The 18,182-nt window shown below is 39.7% G+C and overlaps 1 protein-coding gene across 9 annotated transcripts in view; it reads right to left on the bottom strand.

Annotated features, from left to right (window-relative positions):
- Positions 1 to 18,182, bottom strand: part of nfia (nuclear factor I/A) — a 529,589-nt gene that overhangs the window by 38,747 nt on the left and 472,660 nt on the right. For 8 of the 9 annotated variants that reach the window (XM_041208194.1, XM_041208198.1, XM_041208199.1 and 5 more), the window contains 2 exons: positions 16,489 to 16,654; positions 13,349 to 13,440 (listed from right to left, as the gene is read on the bottom strand). In XM_041208194.1, coding sequence (XP_041064128.1) covers positions 13,349 to 13,440; positions 16,489 to 16,654 — 258 coding nt within the window. The remainder of the gene's footprint in view (positions 1 to 13,348; positions 13,441 to 16,488; positions 16,655 to 18,182) is intronic. The other variant, XM_041208200.1, reaches the window with a different exon arrangement.

The raw sequence follows: 18,182 nt of genomic DNA, 5'->3' as shown, positions 1-18,182 counted from the left end.
GCACTAATGGGAAATTGCACATTCACCAGCCCTTAAAGGTGCCACATTTAAATTCAAAGGAAGGCAACTGTTTGAAATAAATGTGTACTATATGGGTAAATAAATTATTTTAGCCTTTTCAAATGCTTTTCTGAAGTTTCATAAATGTTTCATACACAGTCAGCTTTTTGGTGAGTTAGCAGAGTTCTTTTTAGGTTCCATATAAACATTACCTACTATTTAAAGGGAAAATTAATCTTGAAAAAAAATGAAAAATTGTTCGGAACTTGCAAATTAAAAATTAAAACCAGTACAAAAGAATGTATAAAATAAAATGTTAGAAAAAGCTTAAAACTTTCTGACCCTTTAAAAGCCTCAGCTTCCATTAAATGTCCACTACACCTACTCAAGATGTGCAAAGGGAGCATGGAGCAGGATTCAGTATGAAGTGGATAGAAAAATGATGCTTGTTGCAATCCCATGGGCAGGATTTGTTGCCGGCTTTTGAACCCCACTGTCAGAGACAAAAGGGGGTTAGAAGCCTGCCCTGTGTGGGAAACAGTCAATTATCTCTGATTTTCCTGAACTAGCCAATTCTGGTCAGATAGTGGGCTGGTCATTCAATGCCAGGCCCTCCAGTTTAAAAGCAGCAGTAGGATGCCATGTCAGGTAAGTGACGGAGAGGGCACCCTCTCTCTAGCTTCTTCAAATTTAACATAAAAGGCCTTTGCAGCAGGACCACTACTGTGGGAGGATTGGGGGGAGGCGGGCGGGGGAAAGAGTTCCTCCAGAATGGCCTGTTGCTGAACTCAGTAAGATAGCAAGAACCTCTAAGCCTGCCTTGTGAACAGACCACCCTGTCTGCCATCAGGAAGACTCTTCCAGGTAGCTGCACTGCACCCCATCACATGCGGGAACCTGGAGGCTGACTGGAAAATCCGATAACTGCCATCCCCATCGTCCCCGCCTCCCACCCTCCATCTGGGAAAATGGCTTGGCAGCAGGATGAAGCTGAAATTCCATGCCCGCCTCCATTGGTTCCTGAACCTCAGTGCAGGCTAAAAATTCAACCCCATATTTAAATTAATTTAAATCCCGCATTTCTAATGAGGTCCCTTAAGATAATCTTAAAGGATTGCTGGAAAATCACATGTAGGCATGAGTCTCTGTGTGAGAACTGTTATTGATTATGAAAGCACAATTGAAATACCTCTGGAGTTGATGTTGCTGCCTGCATGGTTCAAAATTAGGAGCACGGAGTTGAAATCTGGTGGTACAGGTATTTAATTTGCTACTTATGATATTCAATTTATACTATGAATTCTGGCTGTGATTTGTAATGTGCTACATGGTGCCACTAGTTGTTCTTTAAAAAAAAACAATCAAGCTTTTAATCATTTTAAGATAAGAATTAACTATTGCTGGACAACATTCTGTTGCAGAAATAGTGTCTTCAGGAAGTGCAGGCTTACAGAAGCCCTATAGAGATATTAGGTGACATCAGAGGCAGACTCAGAACAGAAACGTCATCTGTTATTCCCTCTCTTCCCCCAATTACCTCAATTCTAGAGTTCAGAGGAACACGAGAATAGGAGTGAGTCATTCATTCTCTCGAGCACATTCCACCATTCAATTAGATCATGGCTGCTCTGTATCCTAATTCCAACCACCTGCCTTGGTTCTGTAACCCTGAATACTCTTGCCGACCAAAACTCTATCAAGCTCAGTTTTGAAATTCTCAGTTGGCTTAACCTCAGCAGCTTTTTTTAGGCGGAGTCATCACTCTAGCTCTAATTTTATAGTTATTCCTGCTTGTTCTGAACTCACCCACCAATTGGGACATTTTTCTTTACCTACTCTATCAAATTCTTTAATCATCTTAATCACCTCAATGAGATCATTCCATACCCAAGGGAATACAAACTTAGTCCTGCTAAGAAGGATTAGAAATGCAGGGCATATCCATAACCAAGCTGAGAAGCAGCAGAGGCAACAATAGTCTTTTATGATGACAGGCCAGGTGAAGAACTAAAGAGAGATTGTGCGACATTTTTGGTCTAAATTATTAAATATTAAAGATTTGAAGAAATTACAGAGAAGAGCAGGTCCCTACTATCAAAGGTCTGAGCTATGAGGAAAGATCGATGTCATGGGGGTTATTCATCCTTGAAAGAAAACATCTGACAGGTAATCCTGTGGAGTTATAGAGATAGTAAATCTAGAACATTACTTTCAAATAGAAACAAGCCGTTTGCACCTAATTTTGTATGTTCATTAGCATGGTCTCAGACATAGATTTGGATGAATGCAAGGATCAAGCTAGTGACAGAAGTGGAAGACCGTATGCAGTGACATTGAATGGGATGGAAACAATAAAAGAGAGTGTCACCACTGGATGACATTAATTCTGAAAGACTCTGGAAAACCTCACAAGGCATCTCTATCTTTCAGCAGCCTTTGCTAAATCTAAAAGGACAACAAGGAAAGGAAAGGAAGGCGAAGGCACAGAAATGAGTCTGTATTCAGGAGCCTAGCACCTGACTCCCTGGTATTAGCAGAAGTGGAGGTGATGCTGCGTGAAGTGGCTGCAAGGAGGCAGAATCAAGTTTTTAGCTACAGCTGATAATTTCTCCCATTGAATATACTAACTTGAGTAGCTGAATGTGTTCTTGCAATGAATGGTACAGTTTTGCATTGATTTCTATTCTGACTCAGAAACTGATAGGGCTTTAACCTCACAATCACTGGTAGGTTCCTGTACTTCATTCTAACTGGCTGTGACAGGTTCCTGTAGCTCACAATCACTGGCAGGTTCCTGTACTTCATTTTAACTGGCTGCGACAGCTCCTGCACTTCATTCTAACTTGCTGTGACAGGTTCCTATAGCTCTCAATCATTGCAGGTTCCTTTACTTCATACTGACTGGCTGTGGCAGTTCCCTGTAGCTTACAATCATTGGCAGATTCTTTGGGCAGGATCTTCCAGTCGGCGAGCAAGGCCCGCTCACCGACATAGCCATGGGGTGGAACTCCCAACATCACCCCGTGTCATTTCCATTTTTAGGTCAGCGGGGCTGCAGCCGAGTCGTCTGCGTGTCCACCGACCTGTCAACGGCCTTTTGAGGCCATTGAGAAACTAATTAAAATCATTAATGGACCTGCCCATCCAACCTTAAGGTTGGCAGGCAGGCCAGGAGCCGCAGCAGGCTTCAGAAAAAGCATGAAACCTCATCCACGGGCGGGATGAGGTTTCATGAGGGCATTTAAACTTTTAATAAAGGGTTCAGTTAAAGTTATGGACATGTCCCAACTCATATGACAGTGTCACATGAGGAGACAAGTCAGGGAAATTTATGTGCGCAAAAAAGCGCACTCCTGGCTGAGGGAATTCCCCCTTGCCTACACAGGGAGCGCATAGTGCTTCCTGGTGGATGTCACGCTAGGCGGGCCTTAATTAGCGCACCCATGTAAAATGATAGTGTGACCCCAATTGGGGGCGCCAAGCGGAGGCGCGCCCATTCTCGCACATCCCCCCCCCAACGGGGGAAACATTTTTCCCTTTAGCACAAAATCACTGGCAGGTTCCTATACTTCACCGACTGGCTATGACAGGTTCCTGTACTTCATTCTAACTGGCTGTTGCAGGTTCCTGTAGCTCTCAATCACTACAGGTTCCTTTACTTTATACTGATTGGCTGTGGCAGGTTCCTGTACTTCACACTGACTGGTTATGACAGGTTCCTGTAGCTCACAATCCCTGGCAGATTCCTGTCCCTCACAATCTCTTGCAGCTATGCAGGGCCTGCAGAAATGTTTGATGACATCTTGATGGTTTTAGCTGATCAGCAAGTGCTGGCTATCTGTCACCATGACCTGCCTTCTCTCTTGTAATGCCACTGGAAGTAGTCAACATTACAGTTTGCTAGTTATTCATTTCTCTTAGTGGTGTCATTGGGTCTGCTGTCCAAACAGAGCATCTGTCAGAGCAAGATATCAGCAAGTGTTCACACAGCATCTTTCATGCATCCCGCCACAGGTTGTTGCCCTCTGTTATGAATCCTACTGGTGCCAGAAACTGTGTTGGGGGAGGAAAGTAAATAATTTATGACTAGCCCAAAGATATATGAGAATCCAAATGTCAAGAGTAGAAAACAAAGAGACTACCGAAATACACTACAGCAGTTTTACCTCCAGCATTACCTATCCCTCCTAGGAGCCCAAGACACCCATTTGAAATGAATTTGATTAACGTCTGACATCCGGACAGCACATCAGGATGGACATGCACCCAAAGCAATAATTAAAAGAAGTGCCTGTCTGTTGGAGGTGACTGGTTCTATAATCACAGTTCCCTCCTGTTGGAAAGCCTGCCAGCTGCATATTGGGTAGAGTTTTCGCAGGGCATGATTTCTACTCCTGGCTGCCAATTTCATCACACTTGAGTGGGTCATCAGGAGCTGGGAAATCTAAGCTATCCTCTAAACCAGGACATAATGCACCAATAAGACATACTGACTCAAAACATATTGGGGTGGAAAGTTTTCTTGTATGGTCTTGCAAAATGAGCAGTCATTGGAATTAAATATAGGCCAACCTGTTAGTCCCTGTTTTGGACCTGGTGAATTATGACCAAAACCTTTGAATTCTTTGGGTTTATTACTTAGAATGCATTTAGCAGATAGATTATTACATACTTTCCTCTAATTTAAGTGCACCACAAGTTACAAAAAAATGTAATACTTTGTGCAGTATCTTATATTATGAAGTAATAAGTACAAGTATTATGAAAGGTAACAATGATATTCTCCAGTGTGTAACTTGATTGGTGTAACCCACAAACAGCTTTTTAAACATTTAAACCCAGGATTTATAAACTAACCATGAGTAATTTGGTGAAATTAAAGATGACATAAAACAAAACAAACCTTGGCTAAGCTAATCCTTTTCATTGGGATCTGCTCAGAATTAAAATTCTGAGAAATGGTAACAATGTTTGCTGCATTTTCTAGCATAGTTTAACATAAAATGGAAGCAGCCCACTGAAACTCACCCGCAGGTCATTGAAATCAAGGGTGGATTTCAATTCAGAACACCTAGTAAAGAAAATCTGCCAGTGTTGTCTAGCCATACTGCTTACTGCATGAACTAAGAATCCATTTTATCGATAGCCTGAATACTTTACTGTCAATTGCACCAAAGTGTGATCTGATTGCAGTCTGAAGAAAGCAGCAGAGGGGGGAGAAAGTGCTGCAAGTTGGTCAATGTCTCCAACGCCTACAAGAAATCAAACAGCATTTCTGTGAAACCATGCAATTCTGCAGAGCTCTGAACTGGGGTTAATTAATAATGCACGACCACCTGATTAACTGAAGTGCTCTTTCCTGTGTAAACATTTAAAGATGCATAAGGTAGAAAAAGATGTCATATTTTATTTTTGATGCAGTGCACTCTCGCCTTCCATTCCTCTCCTTCAACAATTACTTACTATGCTGACATAGTCAATAAATTGATCTTCCTCCTGATGTGCTATACAGCAAGCTAATCCAATACTGTGCTATCTGCAGTAAAAATAATCAGGGAAGATGGATGGAAGAGACAGCAGTAATATATGTACATCCCTGCAATCCTCTGGCACCAATCTATTGATAGTCAAATGTTTTTAAAAGCAAGTCAGATTCTTCAACAATTATCTGAAAACCAAATGCTCATAAAGGGTGCCTTGTTCCAGTGATATTAAGCAAACTTTTAGCTAGTTTATAACAGAATTGCTTCCAATGGACACAGATATATCTGGTTAGGTTCTGGTGCTGTAGATTTTATTTCACTTACACGGCAGGGCCAATTACAGATTACCAACAAGAAGTAACCAACTGTGCATGTGGAAGGTTACACAGTTACAGTTAAATCATAAAGCTCAAGACATTCTGGACATACCATATGAAGACCAATAATGGAAGGACTGTTGAGCAACAGCTCGAAAGAGTATAAGCAGAATGATTGGTTTGTGTTTTTGATGGCAATGTAAATAGATATAGATAAAAGATGACCAAGATCCATTTATTTCACCTCCTACTGCCCTGATAGTCACATGATACAACAATAAGGAAGTTATGGACTAATCAAGACGAACAACCTCTATCTATAACAGGAGATGAGAAATGGTGGCAAGCTTGGGAAACCATAGGTTCAAAGTCACTTTTTGTTCCTCTTGAGATTGGAGCCATCAGGAGGAAGCCCCATAACTACCTTATTTATATTACACAACCCACAGTTGTGCATTGGGTCATGAATAGTATTAAGAGTCATACAACAAGTTGTGTGTTTTATTTATATCATGCCTTTTGGATGCAATGGAGGTGAATTTGGTCTTCAGTAGCATTACAATATCAGTGACAAGGATTTGGCAGACTGCTTTATACCCCAACTGATTTTCTTTTATTTCAAAGTCCAATTTCATACCTAATATCTTTAATGGTTGAAAACTTCCACTGTGAAATGAGAAAGGAGGGATTCATAAAAAATGGTGTAAAAACAGGATACTGAGACTGATGTCAATCAAAAAGGGGCATGTTAGCCAACCAAATGGCCAATTTTTATTACTGAAAACTTTCAAAAATTCCTATATATGTAGCAAATGATTTTATCAAAGCTCCAGAGACCATGGGTGGAGGCAACAGAGGTCTCAGTTGTTGGTTGGAAAGCCAGTGAGACCCCTGCTTCACCACTTTCTGAGACGACTGGCTGCATTTTCTGACACTCAAGCACTTGACAGGCCATTGGTGAGCCTTTCTCTGGGATCAATGACCCCTGGAGCGGAGGTCCTGCTTGCCAAGAAATGCTGGCCAATCAGAGACCAGCAGCTCTACTGAATGGCAGTGCCACCAAAGAAGCAGCTGCCACTGGTATGACACCTACCCAAGATCTAGTGTCGTGCATGGACTGGGGACAGAGGTGAGTGATGGTGTGAGGAGTGGTTTCAGGGTGAGATCATGGGGTGCGCTTGTGGGGAGGGTCATCAGTTGGGGGGAATTAGGGTGGGTCAGTAGCAAGGGCAGCGGACTCTCAGTGGGCCTCCCATTCCCAATGCCAGGTCCCTTTGATCATGCATGGAGAGCCTTTGAATGAGGCACCCCACCCCCTCCACACCCGGATGGCTGCACACGAACATGCCAGGGTTTGCTTGTTGTGCTCCCCACATGGCAAGCACCCCGCCCACTACTGGATTAACACCAGTGGCAGCAGGATGAGGCCCTTAAGTGGCCATTAATTGCCCACTTAAGGGCCACAATTGGCAGCAGGCTTTCCTGCCATGGACTTAATCAGGGTGGAGGCATGAAGGTGATGGGGTCCCCACCCAGCACCCTCCCACCTGATTAAATGCCCCCTGCCACCAAACTTACCATGGGTAAGGGCACAAGATTCTGCCCCATGACACAGTACAAATGGTGAAAAGCTTACTCCAATAATTATTGGTCCCTGACAGTCAGTAAGTATATATGTGGGAGGTTGGGCAGGTACCTTTGTCAGGGCTAAGGGGTGATGAGGAGTGGGTGGATGGGGTGGGAGCCGCAGTGATGGCACAAGGTTTCACTTCTGCTCTTCTTGGCCCAGAAGGAAGACATAAGTGTTTTTTTTCAAACATACCTTTTGTGTTACATAGTTTTAAGGCACGTGCATTAATAATATAAAACAAAAGTTATCTTTGTTAGTTCACAGACACATCCCTGCAAAATCCGAGGCCAAATAAAAATCATAGATTATTGGAGTGAACTGCAGTTCTTACATTTAAGGAACAGCCTTTTAACTTATCCTGAGTCTTTGTAATATGGCAGTTTATTAATGACTCATGTAACCTGTCAGACACTAGAGTGTATGGCAGCAAAGATTTGGTCTGAACATAAACACTTTATGCCTAACAGCCCATTTATCATCACAGGAAACGAATGGGAACAAATCCATCTAAGGATCCAATTTGATCTTCTTGGACTTGTTTCCGAGAGGATAAGCTAAACAAAACCTACTAAACTATTGTGTTGTTAACCGTTTCAGATAGAATGATATTCATGATAGGCATCAGAGCCTAGATTTGAACTCCTGGTGGGAGTCATGTAAGCATAGCTAAGTAGGTCAAACAAACTGAAATTGCTGCAAAGATAGTACTGGTAGTGATCATCCAAGAATCCTCAGATTCTGGGAAAGCCCCAGAGGATTGGAAAAACTGCCAATGTAACACCCTTATTCAAAAAAGAGGGAGACAAAAAACAGATAACTATAGACCAGTTAGCTTAACATCTATTATTGAGAAAATATTGGAGTCTATTATAAAGGATGTAACAGCAGAACATTTAGAAATGCACAAGAGTCGGCATGGCTTCATGCCTACAAATTTATTTGAGGTGGTAATAAGCAGGATAGATAAAGGGGAACCAGTGGATATAATATATTTGGATTTCCAAAAGGCATTCGATGAGGTACCACACATAAGGCTACTTAATAAGATAAGAGCCCATGGTTTTGGGGGAAGTATATTAGCATGGATAGAGGACTGACTAACTAATAGAAGAAGAGAGTTGGAATACCGGGGCGGGGCGGGGGGGGTTGCATTTTCAGGATGGCAACTAATGGAGTGCCACATGGATCAGTGCTGGGGCCACAATTATTTACGATATATATCAATGACTTGGATGAGGGAAATGAATGTACTATCACCAAGTTTGCGGATGACACAAAAATAGGTGGAAAGGCAAGTGGTGAGGATGACACAAAGAGTCCACAAAGGGATATAGACAGGTTAAGTAAGCGGGAAAAAACGTGGCAGATGGAATATAATGTGGGAAAGTGTGAGGTTATGTACTTTGGCAGGAAGAATAGAGCTGAATATTATTTAAATAGCGAAAGACTGCAGAAAGCTGCAACACAGAGGGAATTGGGGGTCCTCGTGCACAAATCTCAAAAGGCTAGCATACAAGTTCAGCAGATAATAGGGAAGGCAAATGGAATGTTGTCCTTTATTTCAAAGGGAATGGAGTATAAAAATAGGGAAATCTTGCTAAAGCTATACAAGGCACTAGTTAGACCACACCTAAAATACTGTGAACAGTTTTGGTCCCCTCACCTAAGGAAAGATATACTGGCATTGGAGGCAGTCCAGAGAAGGTTCACTAGGTTGATCCCGGGGATGGAAGGATTTTCTTATGAGGAGAGGTTGAGTAGGTTGGGCCTGTACTCATTGGAGTTTAGGAGAATGAAAGGCGACCTCATTGAAACATATAAGGTTCTTAGGGGACTTGACAGGGTAGATGCTGAGAGGTTATTTCCCCTTGTGGGAGAGTCTAGGACCAGAGGGCATAATCTCAGAGTAAGGTGGGGGGGGGGGGGCATTTAAAACAGGGATGAGGAGGAATTTCTTCTCTCTGAGGGTGGTCAATCTGTAGAATTCTTTACCACAGAGGGCTGTAGAGGCTGGGTCATTAAGTATATTCAAGGATGAGATGGAGAGATTTTTAATCAGTAAGGGAATCAAGGGTTATGGGGAAAAGGCAGGAAATTTGAGTTGAGGATTATCAGGTCAGCCATGATCTCACTGAATGGTGGAGCAAAGTTGATGGGCCGAATGGCCTACTTCTGCTCCTAAGTCCTATGGTCTTATCTACCCATCACCTCCCCAGTGTGATGTCTGGAAAATATTAACGTGTGGTCATCAGCTGTACACCAGCTGTCAGTCTCCCGATCAAAGGAAGCCTTGAAGGTTACCACTGGATACTTGAAGGATTGGCCCATGACAGTTAGTAATTGCATAGGAAGGGGTGCTGTGAAGGCATCCTTGTTGGGATGGGTGATTGTGGGGGCTGGGGAAGGAAAGCCTAATGGCAGGGAATTCTTCCTGGCCCAGAATGAAGTCAAAAAGATTTTTTTGACAGAACATACCTTCCTATTCTAGGTCTCTTCTGGTTAGTCTATCAAGGAAGCCACGAGGAAAAATTGCAGTCAGGCCTCGAGGCACCAGTGGAGCCTGAACTTCATATTTATAGCAGAGCACCAGTGCCATTCAGGTAGGAGTCGCTATTAAATGTGCCTAAACGCAGCACCCTAAAGTGACATCCATAGAAGGCAGTGGGGTCAGAGGGGTCATCGTTGCTCCAATTTTAACTGACCACCCATGCAGTTTTCTGCTGAGGGGGCAGGTTTAAAACTTGATCTCTGGTGTCTAATCCAGATTCAGTCTTTTCCATCTACGCATAGTATAAGTGGAACTGTACAGTTATAGATGTTCTTAGACATAATTAAATTAAATTAAATTGCTAGCAGTAAGCACAACAGCTAGATACATCATATTTATGGGAAAGGGAAGTTTGTTGATGAAGGAAGAGGAAGGATAACATGTTTCCCATCACCTGATAGGATTAAATCAGCTTCTGAAACAGCACTTATGTAAAATCAGAGGTGGGCCTTGTTTATTACAGCACTCACTCTGGATGCATAAATCAGTATGAATATATTGCAATCCAGAGGTCAGATCTTCAGTTCAATCTGACTTCTGAAATGCAGCATCGCCTAGTCATAAAATACCATGAATGTCTCTAGTATTTACATATAAAGTGGGACAGTTAGTAAAATAGGAAGAACTATCTCCCTCCTTGTCAGTTAGTTGAAAATGTGTTGCACATATTCAACTGCCTTAAAATTGCAGTTTATCTACAATCTATTTGCCAGTTTAGGTCACCTGTTACTTTCTAGGTTGTTTAGCGATCTCTGCACTTGTGCAGGATTTTCAAATATAAATTTAAAAATTAGCAAGTTCTAATAATATAAATCCAAGCACGCAAATATAAGCAAAAGTGCCCACAGATGTCAATAAAGGTCTAGTTAAGGCTCAAGAAATTAAAAAAGGCTGTAAGTGTCCAGTGAAATATGTTACAGCACTAGATTGCTGCTTGCGTTTTCTTGTTCAGGCAGCAGTAACTGTAGATCAACAGCTTGAAGAGCCAGGACTGTTCCCTGGCTTACTTGGAATGTATTACTTTTTAAAAAGAACACGCAGTAAACATGAAATGAAGCTTTAGTGACAAGACCTCTGTTAGTGGACACTTAAGGTTTTGATTTAAAACGCAGCTTATGCAGACCTTCACATACGAATTCTACAGCTTTAGTTATTGTATCTTTCAGCCAGCAGTGTACTTTCTGTGACCCTTCCTTTCTCAATCCAAGAGGATTCAATGGTATGCTGTTTAACCTGTACTGTCTGAATAGCTGTAAACTAGAGCTGATAATAAATACAGAGATAGCAAGCAAATGTACTATGCTACAGACAAGTCATTACAAAACTGTGTAAAGCCAATGCATTAGCAGCAATAAATTTTCACGTATCATGGTGTATGTCATCATTTTGCAACATTATCAGTTTGATTTGCTCCTTTGTTAATTTTAGGAACAATCTATTGTTTTGCTTTAATTAACTAAATTCATAATCTCAACTAGACTTATTTTATGTTGTACAAGGAACAACACTTTGTGACTAAATACTTACAAACTTAAAGCTTGCAGTTTCAGATTGCAGGTTCTAAAACATACAAATAGTGAAATGAATACCAAAATTACCAATCCTCTACATTAGAATTTGTAAACTTGAACAAAGATAATTTTTTAAATACTAGCATTCTGTTAACAAACCAGATAAATGCTAAATGGTAAAAAAATAAAATTCTGATTTGTTTTGGTTGTTCGGTTTTTATTTTTCCCCCATAAACTTAATACTTTCCCCCTTTAGGTTCACCCATCCTGCTGTCATACACTATTTCCCAGCTAAACAAATGCACAGGCAGTCGAAACACTAATCTCTCCCAGGACCTCTGGGGTGAACACAAGAGAAGCTTGGAATTAGTTAATGATTTTTGTCTCTTACTCTTTCAAAGAATACCGCACGTTTGCATCTTCTTCTCCTCCCTCGTGCAGATCTTTCAAAATCACAAATTTACCATGCATTCACAGATGTAATCTATCTCCTCGTCCCAGTCTGCTCCATAAAATGTTAGTGCATCAATACCACTATCGGGCTTCACACAGGTAGAACTTGCTGCCTTAAGGATTTAAAGTTCTTTGGATAAATATTTGGGGAAAAGATTAGAATGTGGGCAGAGAAAAACAAGAAGATTTTAAGTCAGGAACAATTGAGGCTACCTGCAAGAGCCATCTCTTTTTAAATAACAAGAAGGTCCAACTGCCCATTCATTTGTAAACCACAGAACTTGCACTTGCTGGGGCATTCCAGTCTGCAATTGAGGGTATTGAAACTCCATGTATTATCTCGTTATCAATCACTAGTTATGTGCAGAATCATCTTATGGTGAAAGTGGAATAATCCTGAATTTCTAGCGCATATGAATCATAAAGATTGTAAGAATTACATTTTAGCACAGATTAAATTCCTAATACTTCACTGCAGTTTTCTGTGAAACTTGTTCTTTTATTGAGTAATCCATACAGCTAGAAATTGTGCTCTCTGTTCGAATAGGTAAAAACAATGCATTAATGATTCCTAAAGATATTTAAAGATTCTACCATGTAAGTTACATGAGACTGGACTCAGACATAGCACAGTTTATAGCTTTTCACATTAAATCTCATTAAATACAGGTATTTCCAATAACCTCCATTGCTCACGATTACATTAATTTTAAAAGAAGGTAAATAAAATGGATGTTACCTTTTTTAAAGAAGGTATAGTTTGTTCTCTACTTTAATTTTACTTTGTGATTAGTATTAATTTATAGATTTTTTTCTCTAGTCTATCAATTTGAAAATACCTTTAACAGTTCAAAAGTATAAAAGTGTCAAAACCTATGTTGAAATTTAGATTCAAATAATTATTAACTGAACTAATACTGCTCTTCCAAATTATGCAGAATGAAATTCTATGGCATGTAAGACTTCTTAAAACAGCTGACACAAGCAGCTTTTTATATTGTAAACTAGAATTTATACAACACTTACATTGTCTTTTCCAGAACAGTACTAAATAGTGAATGTAGAAAGAAATGTAAATGTAAAACTAGCAGGCTGATGTACTTCATTGGTTTTCCGAAGATAAAGAGGGTGACAACATCTCACTTTATGATTACTTGAAACACTATCAAATGCCAGGTATCATAAAATGGTGCATGGATTTTACTTTCAGCTGACATGCAGACTTCCTGTATGTTTCAATAAAAAGTGTATTTCTTTTACAGCTGGAGCGTAAAGACATTTCTGAAAGATCTCCAAAGGCTATTACAATATGTTGTCTGAAAGCAGCAAATGAATGAAGTTCACTGCACAGAGATACAAGACCACAAAAAGCTACACAGAATACAGAAAGGTTCAAAGCTGCCCACCTGTGGCTGTTGAGGGATATTTACAAAGCTGGGATCCCGTGGTCCAACACTCACGAATCGGTTTGCAGGGGAGGTGCTGGGTGTCGAGTAGGCTGTGAAGGGAAGGGATACATGCGTTCAGGAAGCAGCAGTGGGTTGCACACAAACAACAAACATCTTAAGCCTGACTGAAAGACAGCAGGGTCTATAGAAGCACTCACCCAAACTTCCGTCTGGTACTCCTTTTAATCATCTGATAATGGGTTTGAAGCTTGAAAAACTACAGCTTCCAGTTAAAAAAAGGACACATATACAGACAAGACAATGATCTTTTTTTGTAGGGTGATAATCACAGTGATACAACAACCCTCAATTGTGAAACAATGGCTAAACTTCATTTCTTTGAAAATACATTAATATGAAAGTATAAATGCAAGGGTCACAGAAAGTACCACTGGTTAATATCCATTATCTGCAGTGCAAGGGTCTGAGGAATAAGGAAGCAATATGAGTAAGTGGGCTAAAACATAAACAGTAGAATTCAAATGAAAATTTCATCTAAGATGTACAGTAAAGGCAATGTTTCAGTATAGAAAATAGTTAAACATTAGCTAACGCAAGATAACTAACATTAAACTAGAGCCTGTAGAAATAAAAACAACTTGTCCCCAGCTCTCAGAAATTGAAAAACTGCTCTTATGCTACTTCCTTCAACGTTCCATATGAATAATGGAAGCTAAATAAAGGGAAACAGGGCTAAAAAAAAGTGATTTTACAGGAGTTTCATCTCGCCTTGATTTGTTCTTGGATAAGAGTTACATGTCATTTAAAGAAGCTCAACTGGAAATTGTCAACAGAAATATTGGGGTAAAAATTGTCCTGATTACTGTAAGTAGCAACATCGTAAATAGGTTTGTGAAAATTTCCTTTGGGTATTTCTCAAAATCAAAAATAGATTGTAAAAGAATGTGAGGAATCGTTCTAAATATTATGTTGCTACAGGTAACAGCCAGAAGAATTCTTCTCTCAAATTCTTCCTCCAAAAAGTTGCCAAATAAAACTTTATTTGAAGTGGAGTAACATTCCTACAACCTTCCTGGGCTAACAGTTTGCTGCATACTAGTGAGCTGAGCTGACATTGCTGTCCACTGCAGACTGCAGTACATTGTCAAGACATTGTCAAGATGCAAATAGTCTCCCATTGTATTTGTTACCCCAGCTGACTCAGAAATAGGGGAAAGAAACCAATGGAGTAAGGACACCAATCTTCTAATTGCAAAAAAGATAAAATAAAATATAATAAACCTCAGCAGAAAGAAAAATATGCATACGTAAAACCTTTCAACCAATAAAAATGTAGTTAATCATTTGTTAATCATTCTACACTGATGAATAAAAGGAACATTTGTGATGATTATTTAACCATATTTATTGTCTCATTTTTATTGGTAGCAAACGTTATTTTCTATTTTCACCTATGCTTTCAACAACATAAATGTAGTATTTTCTGCGAAATATTCTACAACGTTTCATTATATTTAACCTCAATTTACTTCAGATCACATTGTTTTTATCCATATATAGCAAGCTTACTGTGATTCATTAGAGAATACAGTTCCCAATCTATGATTACATCAAGCAGGCAGAATTTGCTTGTCTTTATGTTTTATCACTAACAGGCTTTTTTAAGATAGTGAGACAGTTTAACACATGATTGTCCTAAGAATAAGCCTCAAACAATTCAACCTGTGCTTATGCTTTCTACCCCACTCTACTGATGGTTTTATTAACTAAAGGTTAATGCAAATCACTTACACTCAAACATCACCTGAGATCCAATTTATGCAGTGTGTGGACTGCTGAATACTTATGTACTGTTGCGGTGATGGTGGTGGGGCATTTATGGATCAACCTAGATACTACAATACTGACTATAGGTGGGGAGGTGAGAAAATAAATCTCAAGTTCCCTTACATGCTTGGGGTTGGAGGGTGGAAATTTCCAACTTGGAGCATGATTGTTCCTCTTGGCCCTAAAATGTCTTAAAAGAAATCCTACAAGAACTTAAATTCCCCTGAGTGACTTTTAGCAGTCCCTATAAGGAATACATGGGCATACTCTGGCTATTTGTATATTAAAATTGTAACCTAGGATATAACATAAGATTGCATATTTTTGACAAGCAACATCTTGATTTTAATATTCTCATCCTTGTTTCCAAATCCCTCCACTGCCTTGCCCCTCCCTATATCTGTAATCTCCTCCAACCCCACAACCCTCTGAGATACCTGCACTTATCTAACTCTTGACCTCTTGAGTATCCCCAATTTTAATTGCTCCACCATTGGCTGTATCTTCAGATGCCAAGGCTTCAAGGTCTAGAATACACCCACTATACCACTCCACTTCTCTATCACACTTTCTCCTTTAAGACACTACATAAGAACTATTTCTTTGACCAAGCTTTTGGTTATCTGACCTAATATCTCCTTGGTGTCATACTTTGCTTTATAATGCTCCTGTGAAGTATCTTGGGACATTTCATTACCTTAAAAGTGCTATAAGTTGTTGTTGCCAAAAGGTACTGGTGCCTATTTAAAAGCCTGCCTGAAAATTGAATCAGGTGGGAAAATGGGTATCTAAAATGTCTTACTTTCTTCTGCCGGTCTCCTATTTAACGGGGGGAGAAGTGGGTGGCTGGCAATTGAAAATATCCATGTGTGTATAAAGGCTATTTGCTAATATGCCCTTTGCCAAATTAATGGAACCAATTTTGAAAAGTGAAATGAAGAAAACTCTGAACTACTTTCACATTTTGGAATTTTTGTGGTTCATGGGAGAAAATACAATTAAAAAGAAAATCATTTACAAACTGAAACAAAAACAAGCATAATGTATTTATCTAGAAGCCAGCAAACAGATAACCATGGGAAAAAAACAACACTTTACACTCAAAGAAAAACAGAAATAAAACTCTAGTTCTTCTATTCAGATGCATGACTTTGATGGGCAGCAACTTTATAAAGACAACAAGTTAACCAACTTCTTTTCAACATGAATACACATTTAGATACAAATGACCTCATGCTTGGACCACTGTAGAAGGCCAGCATCACATATTTTCATATAATATTACATGGGTTTTGTTAAAGTAAACTTACTGGGTGAAGTAGGTGATGCTGCTCCTCCATCTGTAGATGTGGTGGTTGGTTTTGTGTCTGGCACTGGCAGAGGCACAGGCCTGGCCATAGGTGGAGGAGGTGGGGGTGGCAACATTGGGGTGGGAAGGAATGGATTATGGACTTTGCCTTGGCTGCTTCCATTGGGCTGTGGGACAGAGTAAGAATAATAAGTCAAAACCACAACTGGAAAATACTTTGTAAGCAATGATTACAGTTAATGGAGGCATCAGTGTAAAAGAGTTGTGATACCGAAGGAAGTTAAACTACAGAATTTCTCTTTCTCAAACTAACCACACTATTAATTAATTTGTGGCTGTTTCTTTTGTCAAACCCTCTACATTCTTCAGCCAACAATAAGAGTAATGCGCCATCTCAGACTGGATGAGCTGGGGACCCAATATTATATTTGATAGTCTGATATTAAGAACAGATTTTATACATTGTTGTAGCACTACCATTTTAATAATATCTGTATTTTCAGTACAAAGTTGTACCGCTCCCACTGCTGATATATTCAGTATCAAACACTGAAGAGAAATGGGCATTAAAAGCATGAGTACATCTTATAGCTACTCCAACAGATACTTTACATAATAACTTAAGCAGCTGACAATCTTATGCTCAAAGATAGAGGATAATTATATTTTTTGATCATTTCAATGAAGTGCAGTTGAAATTGTGGAAGGCTATACTATCCCTAAATACTAACTATGAGAAATGCTATTTCATCAGTGACTGCAAAGATAGTAACCAATCACAATGCAACTGTATTAATTACTGTTACACACCTTGGAAGCAGTATTACATGACAGATTAAATACCATTTCATGATAAATACCATATAAGTCGGGCAATTTATGATTGCGTAATGTGTTACTTCAAATTTTTCAAAAACACTGACGTACATGTACAGTGGTGACAGTCATCATCATGTGTGCTCTGCTCGAAGGCAGGTCCTTGGCTCATAGTAGTCTTTCCATTTCTCTCTATCCTATGCCAGCCTTTTCATTTGCCAATAACTTCCTTCAATTTTCAAGCCATTCAGCATCGATATTCTCTTCCTTCCTCTTCCTCCTTGCCTCCATAATGTCTCTCACAAGTTTCCTCTTAAGACTCTCTGTCTGTTCCTAATTATATTCAGCAAATTTCTTTCTTCATTCACCCCTTGCAGGACTTCTTCATTTGTTACTTTTTCTGTCCAAATGATCCTTTCCATTCTCCTCCAAACCTACATTTCAAAGCTATTTGGCAAGTTGGTCTCCTCTTTCCTTAAGGTCCAAATCTCAAATCCATACAAAACAACACTCCAAATTAAGCCCTGTACATGTTGCTTCTTGAATTATTTATTCCGCTTTCCAGTTAGCAACTCTCTCTTACCATTGTTATCATTCTTATTTCTTTGTTGTACCTTCCATCTGCAGACACTATGCTTCCTAAATACTTGAATTGTACCTGTTCTAGTTCTTTTCCTTCTATGAATATACGAATATTTCTTTGTGATTTTGAGATATGCATCTCTTTGGTTTTGCCAATGTTCCCGTTCATTCCAAAGTTCACGCCTGCTATTGTTAGTCTATCTACTAGTTCTTGTAATCCTTCTGTACTTGCTACTAGTGCCTTGTCATCTGCAACTCTAACTGATGTTATCATTTTCCTCCTCAATCTTAACGCCA

The sequence above is a fragment of the Carcharodon carcharias genome, chromosome 16 (genome assembly GCF_017639515.1).
Source record: "Carcharodon carcharias isolate sCarCar2 chromosome 16, sCarCar2.pri, whole genome shotgun sequence".
Classification (NCBI taxonomy): Eukaryota; Metazoa; Chordata; class Chondrichthyes; order Lamniformes; family Lamnidae; genus Carcharodon; species Carcharodon carcharias.
This window is presented reverse-complemented; position numbering and strand designations above follow the sequence as displayed.